Source organism: Sceloporus occidentalis, unplaced genomic scaffold (assembly GCF_023333645.1).
Source record: "Sceloporus occidentalis isolate IW3139 unplaced genomic scaffold, rSceOcc1.0.p SCAF_275, whole genome shotgun sequence".
NCBI classification, from domain to species: domain Eukaryota; kingdom Metazoa; phylum Chordata; class Lepidosauria; order Squamata; family Phrynosomatidae; genus Sceloporus; species Sceloporus occidentalis.
The window spans coordinates 212,320-232,401 of NW_028317255.1; the positions used below are offsets into that span (position 1 = coordinate 212,320).

Sequence of the window (20,082 nt, forward strand, 5' to 3'; positions counted from 1 at the left end):
CTGGATATGGCGTCCAACTCATTAAATGGCTAACATTGCATTGTAAGTGATGTTACAGCATTCAAAAATAAAAATTTTACTGGTCAGCTGTTTTAGACTTTAATAAAATATAGAACTCTTTTTAGAGTCCAGTAGATGCTGGTGTGCGTCTTTGTGATTCTTTTGGAGATGGATGGCATAATACTCCCGAGCAGATGTGTTTTGTCCGGTTTAGCACTCTGAGCATATTCACGATTGCCCCTGCAGTCTGTGAACATTGAATCCATGCAATGACTTCCTCCAGGAAACCATAAACAATTCAAAGTGCCTCCCTCAATCAGTTAGAGGAACCATACCTGACTGGTACCCAGGGGTTTACCTGTTTCTGAGCCAAGACAGAATTGCTGGAGATGCTAAGAAAACAGGATACCAGAATGAGGGTGGTTATTATGCTCCATCTAATTTTTTTCTAAGCCCATCGGAGCTTTATCTGTAATTGCTCTTCACTGTTAGCAGCAAAGAAAGCAACAAAACAGGGAAGACTCTGAAGCCGTCACTAAGGGGCTCCACCTTCACTAAACTTCTGGTCTTCCTTGCCCTCTGTTACTTGTCCCATATGATCATTGCTCTTGCTGCATTGTTTGTGTAGCAGTGCTCTCCACTTGGACTTGTTCTTCCTGAGATGGTTTAACATATTTACAGAAAGAGGTGTGTCCCCCGTAAACCTGGCCCACTTCACAAAGAGGGGCTCAGCTATGTAGGTTATGAAGCCTGTGAATACACCAAAAGCAGATGCATTACTCAAAAGTGAAAAAAAAACTATGTAAAGGTCCTTAAAAATGATATACAAGCAGAACAAAAGGGTTCCATGGTTTTTGGAGTTTTTATGAAATCAATCATCGAACTCAAACATTAAAAAACTGAATGGGAATCATATGTATGCTATATATACACGGATGTCCTACTAGCATACATGCAATTGGCTGCTGCTGTTTCTGTGATTTCAATAGGAGTGTTACTAAGCATGTACAAGATTTTATACGCTGTTATTTGGTTGCAGTAGAGACAACCATAACTAAGCAACACGTGTTCTAGTTCACATGCAGTGAAATTCACAACAAAATGGACTCCAACATTTATTTAAAAATAAAACATGGGGACTGAGACTGCTCTTTTAACACAGACCCCACAATCCACTCGATCCAGATCTTCTCACAATCTTTTCCTGTTCTGTAGGTTACTTCAGCTGAAACACTCTGCAAAGCCAAGTGGCTCCACATTTTTAGAATTAGATCGTACTTTACAGTACAAGGAGTGGTGCTACATTTAGAAAAGGAAGTATTATTAATTAACATACACATTGTGTATGCTAATTGCACATTAACGTGACATTTGTGGCTATAGATCTGTGTGATACATTCACATCAAGCAAATTAAGATCCTTAAAAATTAGGAACTGTCCCTCCTAAAGAGGGACACTTGGGGGATATGCAGAGAGTATATCCCCCAAGTATATAAAGTGAAAAGTATAAAGTGAAATCATAAGTCAATGTACTCACCAACTTGTATACTAGGTATTGAATCCTTTTGCTGATTACAAAGTGGGCTAATATCCAGTCCAAACTTTCGCTCAAGATCTCCTAAGAAGAAAAGAACAACTCAAGGTTAGCCGTTTTCTCTTGTTATTATATTGCAAAGTTCAAAGCACTGAGTTAATGTCCTGTTCTTAAAGTACCATATTTGCTCGATTATAAGACGACCCTGATTATAAGACGACCCCCCAAAATCTGAATATTAATTTATGAAAAAAAGAAAAATGTTAATTCATGTAAACTGTGAACAATTTTTTTTTAATAAAAGCTATGATTGAGAAAAATATTTTGTTTTTATTTCCTTTTTTTTTTTAACCTGCACACTTTTTATGCACATCTGCCCCCAGGCAATGCCTTATACCCCCTATATGCCACTGTGCCCCATGATATGCCTTTTAACCCCCTATGTGCCACTCTGCCTCCAGAATTGCCTTATATATAGGGATATGCCACTCTGGCATTTAGGGGGTTAAAAGGCATATTATGGGGAAGAGTGGCATATAGGGAGGCAAGAGGCAGAGTGGCATTAAGGGGGTTAAAAGGCATTTCACAGCGCACTCTGCCTCCAGAAATACCTTATGCCCCCCATGTAACACTCCGTCCCCCTCCCTCCTCCAAATTTACCGGTGCTTCTGAGTTCCCGGTGCGTAGTCCGGGCAGCGTGTAGAGCTCTACGCGATTCGCTTAGACAACTTCCGCTGCAGCCGGGAGGAGGTGCGGTTAGCAGCGGGGGTTGTCTGCGTCCATCGCGCAAACCTTCCCCGGCTGTCAGAGTTCCCCGGCCGCCCTGGGGGATCTGGATCTTAGTCTCATAATCAGACCTATTTGAGGTCTGATTATAAGACGACCCCGATTATAAGACGAGGTGTATTTTTCAGAGCATTTGCTCAGGACACATCAAATTTGATTGGTGTAAAGTATAAGAATGACATGCAGATTTCATTGTCCTAACAGAGAAAAATTGTCAACAAGCAAGAAATCTGTTACTGTTTTGGGTAGGAATTACATTAGTCCACCTAGTGTTCCCTATATATGAAAAACACATTTTTGATACTTGTTTGATGGTTATTCTTAGCCACCATAGCCCCTATAAATTATAATTACATGTAATTGACATTAGTAGGCATGCCATAAAGTGCTAAAGCTATTTTCATATATTACTGTTGTTTTAAATCCTGAAGGTTTGCAAAAATAAATATTAGAATTATAGATCACATAGATTACACAAACAAAGCGCCAAAGCTTTGTATACATCTGAAAGAGGAATTATTAGTAAACTCAGCTGACAATGGACACAGATATGGATTGCCTGAGGCTCTGTGGATCAGGAACAGTCAATCTTAGGGTTGGTAATTAATTACTTATCTTCCTAAACTCAAGTCTCATTGTAAATATAAATTGAAGCCAAAAATAAATAAATTAAAAAAAATAACTTGCTAACTAATTTCAAGACTCAGGCTTGATCTAACCACACATTTTAGCTTTTTTATAAATAAACATCAAGGAGGTATTGCTTTGGCTGAATGCTGCCTACAATGTTGAGGAGCGCCTATTTTAACATTTGGGCCCTAACCTTGCCTGTAGAACTCCTCGCAGACTCTCTCACTCCACTGCTTGCTCAGCTCCCAGACACGGCAAGGGTTGCAGATGTCGGCACACTTCAGGGCGATCTGCAATAAGACACTGATGAATTTCATTTTGCCTAATTAAATGATACATCAGGTCTACAAAAACATATATTGGTAAAATATATAGACAGGATTGCATTATTCAATGTAAAGAGTAAATCCCTCTGCAAAGTGGTTAACCTGTGATTTTAAAATCACAACAATATAGTTCAGAAACACTGTTATACCACAAGCAAATATGGTTTCCTTTGGAACATACAGGACCTTGGTCAGACCCCTTTATGACTACTCACCGTTGTGGCTAACATCATCGATTATGTCTTTGTAATAGTAATTGTAATTAGTTATCCAAAGGACAATATCAGCTTTTCTAAGGTGATGGGGTACTCTGCACCAGAAAAGTTTCCCTGTTTTTCTGAGTGCATTTTTTGCCATAGAGCTCCACTGCCAAAGAACTTTCAGGGGTAACCAACTGCCCCCCCAGTTGGAACTAGCAGTAAAGGCATCGTTGAGGGTGAACCAAAAAGGTTTCTGCAGAACGATGAAAGTGGATGTTAAGTGAATGTTAAGTGAATCTTAACCAACTTAGCCAAAGAACTAAGTCAGACTTTTGGGTAAATGCTACTTTTAACTGCATCTGAATTGTGGGCAGCCCAATTAGCATAACCGCATGACTACGTCACACATTGATATGCAAGTCGAGCGTAACATTTTAATAGTGTTAGATGTATTTATTTCAGGTCCTCCCCGCTTCTATCAACATCTATCGATTTTATTATAAATCATTAAAGTTTTTTGTTTTTGAACTGATGCCTTAACTGATGGTTTTGCATGTGTATATTGAAATGCCAGTTCTTGTAAATAACTGAAATAATAAATGTATGTTAATATTACCTGCAACATAAAGTGCCTGTGCTCCGAGTCCTCTAAGCAGAGATCTTTATTGTTGAGGTGATCTTTAAAACGACTGAGAAACTCATTCTGACGATTGATGTCTGTTGACAAGATTAAGGAGCCCAACTGCTGCTCAATGTCCTGTCTGTAATGGCCAAGTCATGTGGTTAGAGCGGATTGCCAAAACAATAGGTGATAACCAGATTATGGTCATGACACGCCTCAACAACTTTTAGCTGTTGGCACTGGTATGTCAACTCAACTCCTTCTACACTGAACATTGGAACATACATAATATCTTAGTCAGGATATAGGACTTTACCAGTTTTGGACAGCTGACAACCACAAATTAATGCAGCATAGTTTTCCAGTTGATAAAAGCAAAAAGTTCTACAACATTCAAAAAGTTCAATTAAAATGAATAACCACTACTGTACAGTACTAATTTTTGGCAGTTCTATAATATACTGCACTACAATTAAGAGGGGTTAATAACAGACAAATACAATTTTTCTAATTAATATATTTTTTTCATATATACATAATTTCCCAAATGGCCTTTTGTACATTAACTGTAAAGATGCTGTTTAACTCTCACAAAACATAATTTCCTCTCTCTAGCACATGAAGAAATAGCCCTTAGCAAATCTGTCATTTTATTGTTTCCACTAAAAGTTTAATCACATAAAAACACACAAACTTTTAATAATGGCAACAACCTTTAGTGCCTGCTGTTGTTGACACATGACAATTAAGTGTTGCCAGCAAATAATGTCTGGAGGCAAAGTCTTACTTGATTAAGGATTTTTTCTGGAGAGCATATGGACATTCAACTGTACTAGGAATGGTGTCTGTCAGGCTCCATTCAGGCCACGAAGCTGCTTCTCTTTAGTTCTCCCCGTCTTGCTAGAGTTCCCCCGTCTTGCTAGAGTTCCCCCCCGTTGCTGTAATCAATTCCTGGATTTCTATATGCTCTGTTTTGTGCTTCTGATTCCTTGATTACAGCTCCGCTCTTTGCTTCAGCTCTGTTTCCTTTATCAGGTGTGCCCCACCAAATTGTTATGTTTGTTTCAGTCTGCAGTCTAAAGGTATGTCCTTCTTGGTTTTGTGTTTAGATGCAATGTATAGTTTCAGTTTATTAATAATTCAGTAGGCATGGTTTAGTGCTAGGACCCACCAAATATTGGAGTACTTTGGCGTAGTGGTGAGCTAAGCATACTATGGACATAAAATGTGATGGAATCTCCTATTGTTATCACATAGTCATAGGCTAGTTCCTGTATTCATGTTTGTCTGTCTCTTATGTGCCTTTGCCCTCTCTTCCCTGAATCATCTGAGGATTTCTGTTCCTTGCTTAAAGGAGAAGCGTCTGAGGATCTCGGCTCCTCACTCCATCCCTTGTGTTCCTTTTTCCCTGTCCTCTGTTGTGTCCTGTACACGTCATGTCTGGCTATGTTTCTTTCTTGGTCTCCCTGTCCCTTGCTCGCACTGTCCCCCTTGCTTGCTATGTCTCTTCTGTTCCTCTGCTTAGCTTCCCTACTTACAGCCTGCAGCGTCCTGTACATTTGTCTGGAGAGATATGTCTCATGCCTGTTCCAGATGTGGCTGCACAACCCTAGGTGCTCAACACCCGGGTGAGTACAGTCGCCCTGCACCAGGCCCTGTCCCATTGCACAATAACCCCTGAATGCCATCTTTGGGCACTCTGGGTCATTACAGTCGTCTGTATGGACCCAGTACCTGACATATGACTGCAGGCAAACGGCCAGGAGTTTGCAGAACGGAGACTGCAGCGCTTTCGGCTCGTTAGGCGTTTCTGACTGGACTTTGTTTTTCCGTTATTATAGTTCTGGGGTTCTGTTAGCTCTTCCTGCCTGTTATGAAGCATGAATGTTTCTGGACCTGGCTCTGCAAGAGCAGTGTTCCTGTTCTCCAGCCCCCGTTATTGAGTGGACTTGCGCCTTGAACAGTGAATCCGTACGTGGTGACTCCAGCCAGCAAAGCGGTAGTGCTGGTCGCTCTTTTTGATTCCCGCAAACCAACCCAGCATGTTCCATGGTGGAGAGTCCTTCTGCATCCTGTCTCGTTCTATTCTAGGCTTCTCAGCCCGGCTGAGGCTAACTACAGCTTAGGGGATCGGGAACTGCTGGCCATTTTATCCTCGTTACAGGAGTGGCGCCGGATCACAGGAACCCGGAGTACCTCCGAGTTGCCTGTGTCCCAGACAATCACCGTGGGTGTTGTTCTTCACCCGGTTCCGGTTGCATATTACCTACCACCCTGAATGCCCCAATCTCGTCTGATCTCGGAAGCAAGAGGCTGTCCAGAGGCCAGCCTTTAAGGAACCAGGAACCACAGGGATTCAAACCTGCAACCTTGTGGAATCTAGGTGAATCACCTATCCACTACTCCACCGGGTGGATCTTGGATCACGGTCTCCTTCTGCCTCTTCCTTGGACCATGCTGTTCCCTAATACTCTCGGAACACCTGCCCCTCATTTGTTCAATTAAGGCTCAATATAAACCAGGCATCATCCTAGCCTCATTGCTAGAGCATTGTGTTCGTGGCCCTGTATACTGACCTACTGTGTTTCTGCATCTGATCTGTTTTCCCTGTATGACTCTTGGCTACTTCAACAATCCCAATTTGTGTACCAGACCCCGGCGTGTCCCAAGACGTACCTACCAGTCCAGCTGCTTCCTAGCCGTCTGCCCTGCCAGTGGGCTTCCTAGCCGTCTGTCTTGCCAGTGGGCTTCCAGTTTCGTGCCTGTTTTTATCCTGCTCTCTCTGAACACCTAAAGATGGCGCCCAAGAGAAAATCTAAAGCTAGAGTAGAGCACAGCCCTGAACTGGATACATCAGCCTGCCTACAGCCATGTTCTGAACCTGCCCCTGCATTGAGACTCCTACCTGATCCGGCACCGAGTGCCCTGACAGTGTCTATAATGCTATATTTAGTTACAAAAGTGTTAAATTCAGCTGAGTAGATAGAAGCGCACCATTATCGTGTTGATACTATCCACTTTGTGGTTGTTTGCACAGCATCTGTATGCCCCCTAATCGATCGTGCATTACAGATGTAATACCGTATTTGCTCGATTATAAGACGACCCTGATTATAAGACGACCCCCCAAAATCTGAATATTAACTTAGGAAAAAAAGAAAAAGCCTGAATATAAGACGACCCTAAAGGAAAAAAGTTTTACCAGTAAATGTTAATTCATGTAAACTATTTTTTTTAATAAAAGCTATGATTGAGAAAAATATTTTTTTTGTTTTTATTTCTTGTATTTTCCAACCTGTCCCCCAGTTACGCACATCTGCCCCCAGGCTTGCCACTCCAATATGGCACTGTGGCCCATGATATGCCTTTTAACCCTCTATATGCCACTGTGCCCCATGGTATGCCTTTTGACCCCCTATGTGCCACTCTGCCTCCAGAAATGCCTTATACCCCTATATGCCACTCTGCCTCCAGAAATGCCTTATACCCCTATATCCCATTCTGGCATTTAGGGGGTTAAAATGCATATTATGGGGCAGAGTGGCATATAGGGAGGTATAAGGCATTTCAGGAGGCAGAGTGGCATTAAGGGAGTTAAAAGGCATTGTATAGAGCACTCTGCCTCCAGAAATGCCTTATACCCCTATATGCCACTCTGGCATTTAGGGGGTTAAAATGCATATTATGGGGCAGAGTGGCATATAGGTGTATAAGGCATTTCAGGAGGCAGAGTGCTCTATTAAATGCCCCCTTAACGCCACTCCAGAAATGCCCTATGCCCCCATTTAACACACACACACACACACACACACACACACACACACACCCTATACCCCCATTTAACTAACACACACACACACACACACTCTCCCCTCCCCTCCCCTCTCAGCCCTCTCTTACCGGTGCTTCCAGCCGGGGCAGCGGGTTGACGTCGCCTTCTGCTGCAGCCGGAAGGAGGTGGAGTTGGCAGCGGGGGTTTGTATCCGTCCGTCGCGTATACTTTCCCCGGCTGTCAGAGATCAGAGTTCCCCGCACCGGTGCGGGGAACTCTGATCTCTGACAGTCGGGGAAGGTTTGCGCGACGGACGCAGACAACCCCCGCTGCTAGCCACACCTCCTTCCGGCTGCAGCGGACGTCAACCCGCTGCCCCGGCAATACAGCAGGAAGCACCGGTAAGTGTGTGTATGATGGGGGGGGGGGGGGGTGAGACAGGAGGATCCAGGTCCCCTGCAGCGGTGCGGGGGATCTGGATCTTAGTCTCCTAATCAGACTCTATTTGAGGTCTGATTAGAAGACGACCCCGATTAGAAGACGAGGGGTATTTTTCAGAGCATTTGCTCTGAAAAAAACCTCGTCTTATAATCGAGCAAATACGGTATTTGCATGACTAAAAAAACTAAAAGTAAAATAGGAACACCACCCCCCAACAAACGTACGTCATTTCCTTTGGCAGATGTGCCAATAATCTTGATTCTCTCAGCATGCCAATGGTGGACCTCCAGTGATGGTTTTCTAGCACAGATGTGTTCTATTGGGAAGAAAATACCATTAAATATGTTTCCCTTTTTTTTTACTGAGATTAACAGTCTATGGAAGCAGAGTTACTGTGCCTTATTTAATATGGGTTTATTTAGTAATGGAGTATTTTGTAATAGAGTTGGACTGCATTATCAGTTATGAAGGGCTATGTCCAGCAAGCTTCTCCAGCCCAGAAGGGATAACCTCATTACTTTCAATTAATCTCCGATTTCAGTATGCAATATAGAGGATGAACCCAGCTTCCCTTACAGGAGAAGCTCACTATGGGGTGCCTTTCACTTTGAATAAATAAATATGGTTGACTTAATTAGCCATTTTACGTCAAGCAAAAGGAAAAAAAAAAGTGTGAAGTATTTGACATGTAATCCTGGTCATATCCACTATGCTCAGTTTTAACCTTACCTGGTACAAGCTGGCAAGATGATGTTTGGTTTTAATTAGAAATGGCTGGTTGACCCCTGGATGGTCCACATCATGTGCTGCTGCAGCCAACAGTCCAAGCATTATGTCCAGAGGTGTAAGAAAGCCAGCAAGCTGTTGAAGCAAAAAAGTACATAATAATAAAAACACATGGAAATGTTGTTTAACATAAACCATCATCACTTTTATTTTTAATCATGTAATGTTGTAGCATAAACACAGTACTTATTGTCATAATTGTACAGGCAATGTAATAGAAAAAAATGAATCTTGAAAGGAAAAGTAGGTGTAAAATCTGAGTGGAAAAAAGTGATGTCAAATACCTAAATGTGGTTTCTAGCTGGCAAATGTACTCATACACCTGAATTACCAAAACTACCAGGACTAGCAGAAGAGTGTGTGCAGTATTATTATTCCCCGTAATCCAAAAGGTGAGTATTTTGATTAAGGCTATGTGATTGCTTTGATAAAGACAACAGGATATTGACCACCTGCTCTACTGACATGACTAACAAAATATATTTATGCTCACTGAATTGACAAAACCAGGAATTCTGCCAACCTTTGAAGATAAATTTTATTACTATGACAGCATTAGTGGCATAAAAGCCTTTGGTGGCCTGAAACTCATATTGTGAGTTATGAACACGAGACAAGCACCAGATGTGAGCTCATGAATGTAAATGAATCACTTTGTCTGACAATCAGCTCTGAATATGTAAATTCAGTTTTCAGTGAAATTTGAAACTTATCAACAGTAACAGGATTTTCCTCCCCTGCACATGTTTTTTTTAAATAATGATAATAATAAAAAAATAAAAAAAACAATCAGGGCCCCCTACTTACAAAAGAGTGCTAAACATTGTCCTCCCTTCCCCCACCCCATGCACAATTTTCACTATCCACTATCATGGCACCTAAAGGCAGCTTAGACAGACCTCATTTCCACCTATCATGGGGCTGGGTGGAGGTCTAAGCAGGCCGTTTTACATTTTTTTTTACACTACCAATCACAGTGGGAAGGGGTGACAGGTAATTTCAGCGAATATGCAAGCTGGTTTGCAAGTATTTTGCATGCAACCTCAATTGGTTCACCCGTAACTCAACTGACGAACATGCCTGGGCACTTCCCAGTGTAGGCTACACTGAGCTCCCCACTCAGGGAAGTGGTTCTGTGAAAGGGTTGGGCTAGAAATGTAATGAGGTTGGGCTAGCTGTGTGCAGTGTAGGATTAGCCACTCATAGGGAGGTGGCTAGCCCCAGGCAACCATAAGTGGGAAGGCAGTAGGAGAAAACATGTCCAAACACTGTTCCAGAGACAGAGAAAACTAAGGCATTGGAGATCCTTTCTCGGTCCAACCTGAAGTGTTTGCAGGTATGCAGACCACTTTAATAAAACCAAGGGAGACTGAAGTAACTTAATTTCCTCCATGAATTAATAGAAAATAAACAGAACAGCTTGATTGTTTGATACCTTTGGATCTTTCAAGTAGCAGTGCATTGCTTGGGTGACATCCGCAGCATGGACAGCATTGTGATATGGGTTTTGGGTATGGTAGTCTTCTTGAACCATGACTGGTAGGAGAATAAAAACCACAGTTGCTAATCACAGTAAGTCCCATTTATAATACTGTTACATCACAATCACAATCCCCATCGGACACCCACTCTGGGTGGGGGATCAATCATCTCTTCCCAGTGGGAAAAATAAACAAGCAAACAGACAAAATCCATTAAATAATTACAAAGAAAATCAAGATCTTTGCATCATATGTTTACATGAACAAGACATGTCATTTTGAAAACAACATGATTTATTATTCATGAACTCTGGGAGAAATATACTTGTTTATGCCTAATAGCAGAAATATAAAAATTAGAAAATCATGTTGCTAATTAGAGCTAAATGAGCTAGAATCCACAACCATAAGGTCCACACTACTGAATGACGTGCTTGCTTTAATGAACGTATTTGCTTTCATATTGTTTCCCTTAGAGAACTTTCTTAAAGGTTAATATACTATAATATAGTTTTTTTATATCATGATGTATATACATATTTTCATAATATTGATCATAATGAATTATATTTCCTTTGTCATGTCCCCAGCAGTGATGGGGTCATTGAGACCCGTGTGGGTACCCTGCTGTGCATCTTAATGTTACTAATAATGCTTAGGTCGGCCAAGCTTCTGGACACCTTTCCCTTGCTGCTACCAATTATGGAGTGAGAGAGAAGTGCTGAGCCAGCCACTGATCAGCCACTATATGTGTTAATGAGACCTAGGAGTAGCACCATCATATAAGCATACATGGTCAAAGGGACCCCAGAGAAAATGAAGGGGAGAGAACAGAACTGAATTTCTGAAATTATATCTCTGTATTTTTGTTAAGTTATTTTGTGGTCATAAATATTTGAGTCATTGCATAGTTATTTTTTTTATTACTTAAAGATGAGGTCTCAATAACACTTTTGGCATTGGGTCCCTAAAAACGTAGCGCTACCCTTGATGGGATTATTTTGTCTCCTGCTGATACCCAGCTCTGAACATCTCTCTTCCGTTGCTTAGGGATCATCCTGTGAGGGAGCATTAAGGAGAACAGTAAAAAGGCAAATCTTGTTTCTCTTTCTCTGTTTTATCCATAGCAGCATTTATACGGTCATGAGCTTAGGTAAAATGAGGCACTGCTTATTAATATTGTATTGGCCTGAAAGTGGCCAGTCTCCCACTTGGTTTACCGGATTATTGGGGAGCTGCAACAATTACCTGTTTGGCTATTAAGTTATCCACAGGGTTGTCTGTTTTCCTTTTTATGTTTCAGCTATAAGCGTTATAATTAAACCTGTATAATTTTTGAAGCAAGTTGTGGGGACTATATCTTAATGGAGTTCAGGATACTTTGCGGGGCTGCTAAAAGGCTAAATATAAGCACTGAAAACGTTTTATTATTAATTTTGAAAGATACTTTTTATCATCTTCTTTTCATTTTTAATAACAAAGAAGACATGTTACTGAATACATAGACATATACCAAAAGCTATGAACAACCTACTAGTCAATCAAATGGTGTAGTGTTTTCCTAATTTCCAAAAGCAGGCATTTGCCCTGGTGGCTAATGTGCTTGAAATATTCCTCACTGCAGGGCCGGCCCAAGACAAAATGCCGCCTGTGGCGAAGTTTAAAATGCCCCCCCCCATTATCTACCCTTCCTCTCCCTCCCTGTTATCTACACCCCCCCCTTGTACTTACCTTTCAGCAGTCCTGCGGCGAGTCTCCCTGCTCGGTCTCGGTGCCGGCTTGTAATGCTGAGCGCCGGAAATGACGTCATCTTCCGGCACTCAGCATTACAAGCCTGCACAGAGACCGAGCTAGAGGGCTCGCAGAGGAGAGATAGAGGGGCGCCGAGCGGGTACTGACAACTTGGTAAGTGAAAACCACTTGGCGTCCCTCTCTTTCTCTTCCGCTTTAAAAAAAAAAAAAAAGGGCTTCAAAAGTGCTGCCTGGAGCAGTTGCCCCACTCGGCTCCATTGTTGGGCCGGCCCTGCCTCACTGCATAAATATACATAAGCATTCCATTTTCCTACCTAGAAATCTGTGCAGCTTTACCATGTCAAGCTGAAAGTGGTGAATAAGTCCATGGGCATTGAAAAGATGACACAGCAAAGTTACTAAGCTGTTACCTGAAAAGCAAAATGTAATCAATCAGTTAAAATACAATGTAAAGTCCTTATGAATGGTAGGATTCAGCTCTAAATTAGCACTTGTCATCATTTCTTGCCTTTTATTATACCAACCAACAGGTCTACTATTAAAAGCAGAAGCTTATTCCTGTTGGACCCCCTATAGAGACACTGTCTAGCTTGGTGGCGCTTGGTATTTCCAGTATAAAGCATGGCTGCTGACTCCTCATTCATAGGAGGTCATTGGATAAGGTGACTCTTGTGTATCATAAAAGCTTTATATTAATTTCTGATTTAAAGTTAATAATGCCACAGACTTTCTTTTCTTCACAACAACAATCAATATGCCCTAAGATAGAATTGTGGTGTTCCTATTGCAAAAAGGAGGTTACTCCTTGGCTCATATATACACTAAAAGTATAGCTTTACACACATCTTAGTATATCTAATATGTTTTTTCACAGAATATTTTTTTCAGTTGTCATTGTGTTATTTTTTAAATTATTTGTGCCCATTTGGAATTGCTCTCATGTTTAGATTTAGGCACTATATATAGATTACAATTATCTATTGCAGCAGTGAATTTGCGTATGACACCTTGTGGTGATGTCAGAAATAAAAGAAAATGGAAACTTTCTTTTTCTCCTAATTGCGGTGTCCGTCTTCAATTGATTAACATCAACATCAACTGTTGCTGCAGCTACATATTATATATATTTCTAATGTATACCTTCAGTAGCTCTATGTCAATGTAGAGCACACTTGTATCACACTAGTTAGTTTCCATCGGCAGCTTAATTAGTACTGTTCACTTAAATATAGCCAGAATTCTTTATTAACTGCTTCAGCTAATATGGATTTTTGTAATTTCATCTATTAGTGGGTGTCATAATGCTTTATTCCTAAAAATCAAGATTCATATGAGTACCATCTACAGTGCCTAAATATATGACGTACCCCCTCCCACACACACAATGTCTATGAAAAATGCAACCAACTGACTTGCCTAGTAGAAGACAAATTTTGATGTTTTTCTTCAGAATATACTCTCCAAGGATGTGTGTGCTAAACTGAACTGTCAAAGAACAGGAATTTCATGAGAAGTACGATTGCCATATCGGCCATGTTTTCCAGGACAAATTAAATTTTTTTATTTTGCTATCCACTGTGTTCAAAGTGCTTCCCTGCATTGTATAAACTTGATTTATAAAGACATGGAGTCTCACATTATGCATTACTCTTTTCTTTAATTTAACAGCAGCAAAGAACATAAAGAGTTAATAGAAAAAGAACCAATAATAAGCCTACAACATTCCCCTCCCCTCCATATAAAGTAGGCTGTAATCCAAAGCTCCCCCTCTTTTCTTTGCTGCTCCCTCAGATAAGTATACAGTTTGCTTGATCTCTTGATATTTTATGTTATTATCCTATTGTACCTTCCATCTTCCCTTTTTATCTCCTTTGGGGTGGTGGTGTCTCCTCCTCTCCATCTCTGTCCTTCTTTGGTTGTGTTACTGGTTGTTTAGAGCATCTAATATTGTCACTATGTAAGTTTTTCCTAATACGTTATGGTTCTAGTGCTTAAAACTCTATGTGGCCTTTTAAGTTTTTTCATTTTTTGGTGCGGTTTTTGCAACATGTACACTGTCATTAGGTACCCTGCGTCCTGTAAGTTTGGTTAGACACCTGTGAGGTCTGTTACCTGCCTTTTGAGTTTGCTTCCTATATACCTGCTTCCATCAGACTGATGATGCAGACTGGCAGGGAAACCATGAAGTCTGGATCCTCTACCAGTACCCATGTTTCTCACACTAAAATGTCCCTTGAACAAATTTTGATGATGCCTCTCATGGGGATTGTATGAATTCACAAGAATTCCAGAGAATGCTGGATGCCACTATGGCCAAGTCTGTGTCTCAGGCCCTTCAGTCAGCCATGGGCCTTATGTCCATGACTATTTCACATCTCATCTGCATTAAAGGCTGTGCAGGGTTCCTCAATAACTGAGCTAAACCCACCCCACGAGGCAAAGCACTGCCAGTCGGTAAAGCTTCACATAAATCAAAACATACTAAGCCTCCCACCTCCAGAACAACCATAACAGACAGGTCTTGTCCTGTCACAGATGATGTGGTCGCACCACATAAAAGAGCCCCTCACAGGGCAAAATCTGTGAGAAATTGGAAGAGGGCTAAGACCCTCGAGATGATGGCCGACTCTGATTCGGCGCAGGAGGAGGTATCCGATGAGTCTGAGGAGGAATATCCCGACTCCGGGTCTGATCCCGAATCTAGTGAACAGGGGCTGACAGCTCCTACAGTTATGCATTTACAGCCGCAAGGGGATGGGACCATATTGGTTGACCCTAGTGGGGAGCTTTTGTTTGATCCTGAAGAGTTACAACACCTGAGATCCTCTGCATGGTGCCCCTCTGAGCATGTAGCTCAGTATGTCGCCCAACGTGTGAGTAAACCCCTAGACAAGGCGACTAGAAATAAAATTAAAGCGTAATGTCCACAGCCCACCGTACCCGGTGACGCATGTGTGACTCCAGAGGTTGATCCTAAACTGGACCAATTTTTAGGCAAGTCGGGGTGGAAGGCCAAGAAGGGCCTTGATTTCTCCCTACACAGTTGTCAGGATAAGGTCTGGGACATTCTGGGACCTGCGACCAAGATCTTTGATATGGTGGAAACTGCCTTAGAGGATGAATCCCCTATCGATCTCATGGCTCTGAGGGGTTGGGTGCAGAGGACAATATGCCTTATCAGCAATGCCAACTCAGCCATTACCACTGAACGGCGATAAGCCATTCTTCTAAAATTACATCCGAAATTGGTCAATATGGCTATCTCTGACCCTGGTCCACAGATAAAAGGCCTACTCTTCCCGGCCCTCAACAAAGCACAGACCAACATCCGAAAGGCCTTCAAACCTAAGGTTTTTCAGTGAGGCCGGCAGACCCAGGGACCGTCTGTCCAGCCGGTCGTCCAGGAACCCTTACATGGGATCCCGAGGCCCCGGAATATCAAGAACATATTTCCAAGAGGTCAGGTCTCCGCCTTTGGCCTTCTTTCCCCAGAGAGGGCGTTCCTGGCAATCCAAAGGCGCCAAAGGTTCCTACCGATCTAGAAGACCCTATGGTAAGTCTGAATCTATTTATCCCTTCTTCCCTAGTAAATGTGGGAGGCAGACTCAGCCGGTTTTATACAGCATGGGAAGCACTATGTCAGGATTGGGCTGGGAGCGTAAGAGCAGAGGATAGTCCAAAGTGGTGTCAGTAAACAAGCAATAGGTCAAGGGCAGGCGGCAAGCAGAATAAACCGTAGTCCAGGCAAGGGTCAGGTAACAGGCAAACGGGGTAGTCCAATAGGGTAACGAAGAATCCAATAGAGTGTCTGTAGCAGAGGAGAACAGGAAGCTGAAGTCCACGGACATACAGGAACCAAAGTTCTGGAACACTGCAGTAAAGTGTTCACAATTGGAGGGGTTTTTATAGTGCTGCAGGTATCTACTCCTCCCCTGTGCTGAACAAGCTCCTTACTGGATTGGCTACCAGACAGGGGTAAATCCATAGCACCTGGTTCATTAGTGTTGTATGTGGCCTTCATTGGTGGATGCTTAATGGGGATTACTGGTGTTACCACCCTGCTACAGGTGTACTGCATTGTGTTGATGCTTGGGCAACACCTGGAAGTCCTCCTGGGGTTTGCTGAAACTTTAGGCCGCGGTTTCGGCCTACCGCGCTACCGCGATCGCGGGAAGACGCCGCTACTACAGACCGCGGCTTTGGCCTACTCCGTGGAGCTTTTGGATGGCATGCTGTAACGGAGGACAGCAGGGAAGAGCAGGTAAGGGTGAGAGGGGCATAACACACTAACATCAGATATGTGGGTGCTTCAAACAGTCTCTGGATATTGAATAGATTTTTCTCTGTTCTCCATATCAGCTAGTTTTACCCCAGTGCATCCGATTCTCGGAAGCAGACGGGAGCCTGGTCTCCCGGGAGGTCCAATCCCTATTCGAAAAAGGGGCAATTATTCCCACTCCATTTCACCAGGCCCGGACTGGGACAAAAAATAGGCCTGGGCATTTAAGACTGAGCAGCCCATTTTTTTTATTTATTTTTTTGTTAAACAAAATTCTGACATGTTTAATATACAATTTCTTGTTGTCTATTAGTTATATTTCAGCATGCTTTTGTCACTGTAATCAATTAGCATTACATAAATATATAATAAATGAATCATAACATCATGCAATTTATAAAGTGCTATATCTTTAATGAAAGATTGAAAACATTAACTAATCTTTGACCATTTAGTTGGTACTTAGAAAGAGGTAGAAACTTTGTAAAAAAACAAACTTTCACTTAGAAACTAAGCCTCGGGTACTCTAAGCACCAAAACAACTTTAAGTTAATGAGGCCATTTTGGTGTATCGATCATCTCCCAGCAGTCTCACTGCTCAATTCTCTGCCATTTCGGAGATAAATCACTTTTGTTTATTTATGCAGACCAAGTCTACAGTTTGGCTGGCCCAACTGAGCACAACTGAGCGCCGCAATCGTGGATGTGATCGCAGCGCGATCGCATATGTGGCAGGCCCAATTGGCCTGATCTGAAGTTTCCTCCCTACAGTGCTGTGAGTTACAGCATAGCAGGGAGAAACCTCAGACCAGCCCAACTGAACCTGCCACATATGCGAATGCGCTGCACGACTGCGGCGCTGCACGACTGCGGCGCTCATTTGGGACCAGAACGAGCTTTGGCCCAGCATTGCAGGGAGGAAACTCAGAACAGCCCAACTGAGCCTGTCACATCGCGCTCAGCCAATCCTCTAGGCCGAGTAATGTAATATCAGGTAAGTATGCAGCACCATGACCAGCCTCCCAGGACTGCAATATATGCAGTAGCGACTCTAGAAACAATATATTGGGGGGGCACATAAGATACCACAGTCAAAACTGGGGGGGCATTAATAATTTCCACCATTAAATCATATTACTGAAAAAACATATATATATATATATATATATATATATATATATACATACATAATACATGGTCATTCAGCATGGGAAGCTTGAAGCCACAATTTAGTGCGACTAATCCTTGAAATAAATATTATATAGTAAATAACACAATACCTTATCTTTTCCACTGAATTATTTCAGGGCCTTGAATGTTTTGTCCCCTGAAGTCACTACAAATTCAGGAGGGCATTTTATCTCTGGATAAGTAAAAATGAAATAGTTCCTACTGTAAATTAAGTGCCAGGAAACATAACCAAACACACACACCAGGACAGGCTTTTCCAAACCGACACCCAGACACACACACCAGGACAGGCTCTGCCACACCGACACCCAAACACACACACCAGGACAGGCTCTGTCACACCAACAATTATACACACACACACACCAGGACAGGCTCTGTCACACCAACACCCATACACACACACACACACGACAGGCTCTGTCACACAAACACCCAGACACACACACCAGGACAGGCTCTGCCACACTGACACCCAGACACCCACACACACCAGAACAGGTTCTTCAACACCGACATCCAAACACACACATACCAGGACAGGCTCTGCCACACCGACATCCAAACACACACATACCAGGACAGGCTCTGTCACACCCACACTTATATACACACACACACGACAGGCTCTGTCACACCAACACCCAGACACACACACGATAGGCTCTGTCACACCAACACCCAGACACACACAGGCTCTGCTACACTGACAACCCACACACACACCAGGACAGGCTCTGCAACACCGACACCCAAACGCACACAGGACAGGCTCTGACACCCACATCCGGAGCGTTTCCACAGAAGGTTTCACTTTGGTATTGATTTATGTGATGGTCGATGCCCCCAAAACAGCTTGCCTGTGGCATCTTTGCCGCCAAAACAGCTTGCCTGTGGCATCTTTGCCCACAAAACAGCCTGCCTGTGGCATCTTTGCCCCCAAAACGGCCTGCCTGTGGCATCTTTGCCCCCCTCCCTTACACATCCATGCTATCACACACACATATTCATTCACTCGTTCACAAATATTTATTTACTAATTCACAGATAATCATTCACTCATTCAGATATTCATTCATACATTGATACCCATTAATTCCCTCATTCAGATTAAAACCCTAAATGATTTAGCCACCTGTGTTGATTTAAAGTTCTTACTACCTGTTTGAGCTTCTAATGGACTGTAAGTTATTTCTTCTCTACACTATAGTCCTTGTTCCACATTTTTTTTAACAATATTAAAATTCAGTAAATTCATAAGATGCTTTTTTGGCTCAATTTATTTTTGGAACACTAGATCATTCCATCATGTTATGTTCAGCATTTTGTTCAAAGGAGATAATTTTTTAGCTTTTACCATCACCAAGTTCATAAACAATGACTTCCACATCTCGTGACAACTTGATGTGGTGCAAATTGGTCTTACTACAAAATTCAAATGTTTAGGTTTGAAGAACCGTTGCAAATATTTTGTTGCTTTCACGATCAGACCATGTATTTTAAAGCACCTTTCATTCTTAAGCACAAATATTAGTGCTTGCATGATGCAGTATTTTTAAACATGGTTGAAGCAATTTCCTTTTTGTTTGAAATAAAAATGAATGTGAGTAAACATCTCTTCATGTCAGCTCACAAACATTCATTCACTCACTCACTCCTTCACAGATACTCATTAATTCACTCACTCTCACATACTCCTTCATACAGCCTCCCTCACCTCTTTACCTGAACTGAAGATGTACGCGCCGGTCGCAGACTTCCGCAAATAACCTGTTCTACCGCACAGGGGAAGCAGACGCGCAGCAGGGTCATGTGACGTACGCAACGTGACTCAGTTGGATTCCTGCGCCCCCCTGGCGGTAGAAGAGACGCTGCTCGTGCACGTCTCCCAGGTAAGTAGCGGGCCCGCTACTAGAGCGGCGGGCCCGGTAGTAGTTGCTGCAGGCTTAAGGGGCAGGTGCCCCTTTTGCCCTGCATTAAGGACAGCCGTAGAGGCCGCATAGGTCCAGTCAGTCCGGTCCTGACTGGGCCTATTTTAAGGTAGGAGCCTGGAGCTGCAGCTCCATCAGCCCCTACATCGATGTGGCCCTGGGCCGCCTGGCCCACCGGGCAAATGCCCGGTGTGCCCGATGGCCAGTCCGGGCCTGCATTTCACCCATCGGGTTTCCTCAGCAACTTGTTCCTCTGCCCCAAGAAGGGGGGCAGGGTGAAACCGGTAATAAATTTAAGACCTCTAAATGCTTTTGTTCGTTATCAACACTTCACAATGGAGGGCATTCAC

At 42.7% G+C, this 20,082-nt stretch overlaps 1 protein-coding gene across 1 annotated transcript in view; it reads right to left on the reverse strand.

The window, feature by feature from the left end:
* Window positions 1-535: 535 nt before the first annotated feature.
* Window positions 536-20,082, reverse strand: part of LOC149275614 (3',5'-cyclic-AMP phosphodiesterase 7B-like) — a 122,768-nt gene continuing 103,221 nt past the window's right edge. Inside the window, exons 5-12 of the mRNA XM_089504531.1 lie at window positions 12,646-12,741; window positions 10,534-10,634; window positions 9,042-9,173; window positions 8,533-8,628; window positions 4,094-4,234; window positions 3,145-3,241; window positions 1,539-1,619; window positions 536-750 (exon numbers count right to left, since the gene is read on the reverse strand). Coding sequence (XP_089360657.1) covers window positions 536-750; window positions 1,539-1,619; window positions 3,145-3,241; window positions 4,094-4,234; window positions 8,533-8,628; window positions 9,042-9,173; window positions 10,534-10,634; window positions 12,646-12,741 — 959 coding nt within the window. The remainder of the gene's footprint in view (window positions 751-1,538; window positions 1,620-3,144; window positions 3,242-4,093; window positions 4,235-8,532; window positions 8,629-9,041; window positions 9,174-10,533; window positions 10,635-12,645; window positions 12,742-20,082) is intronic.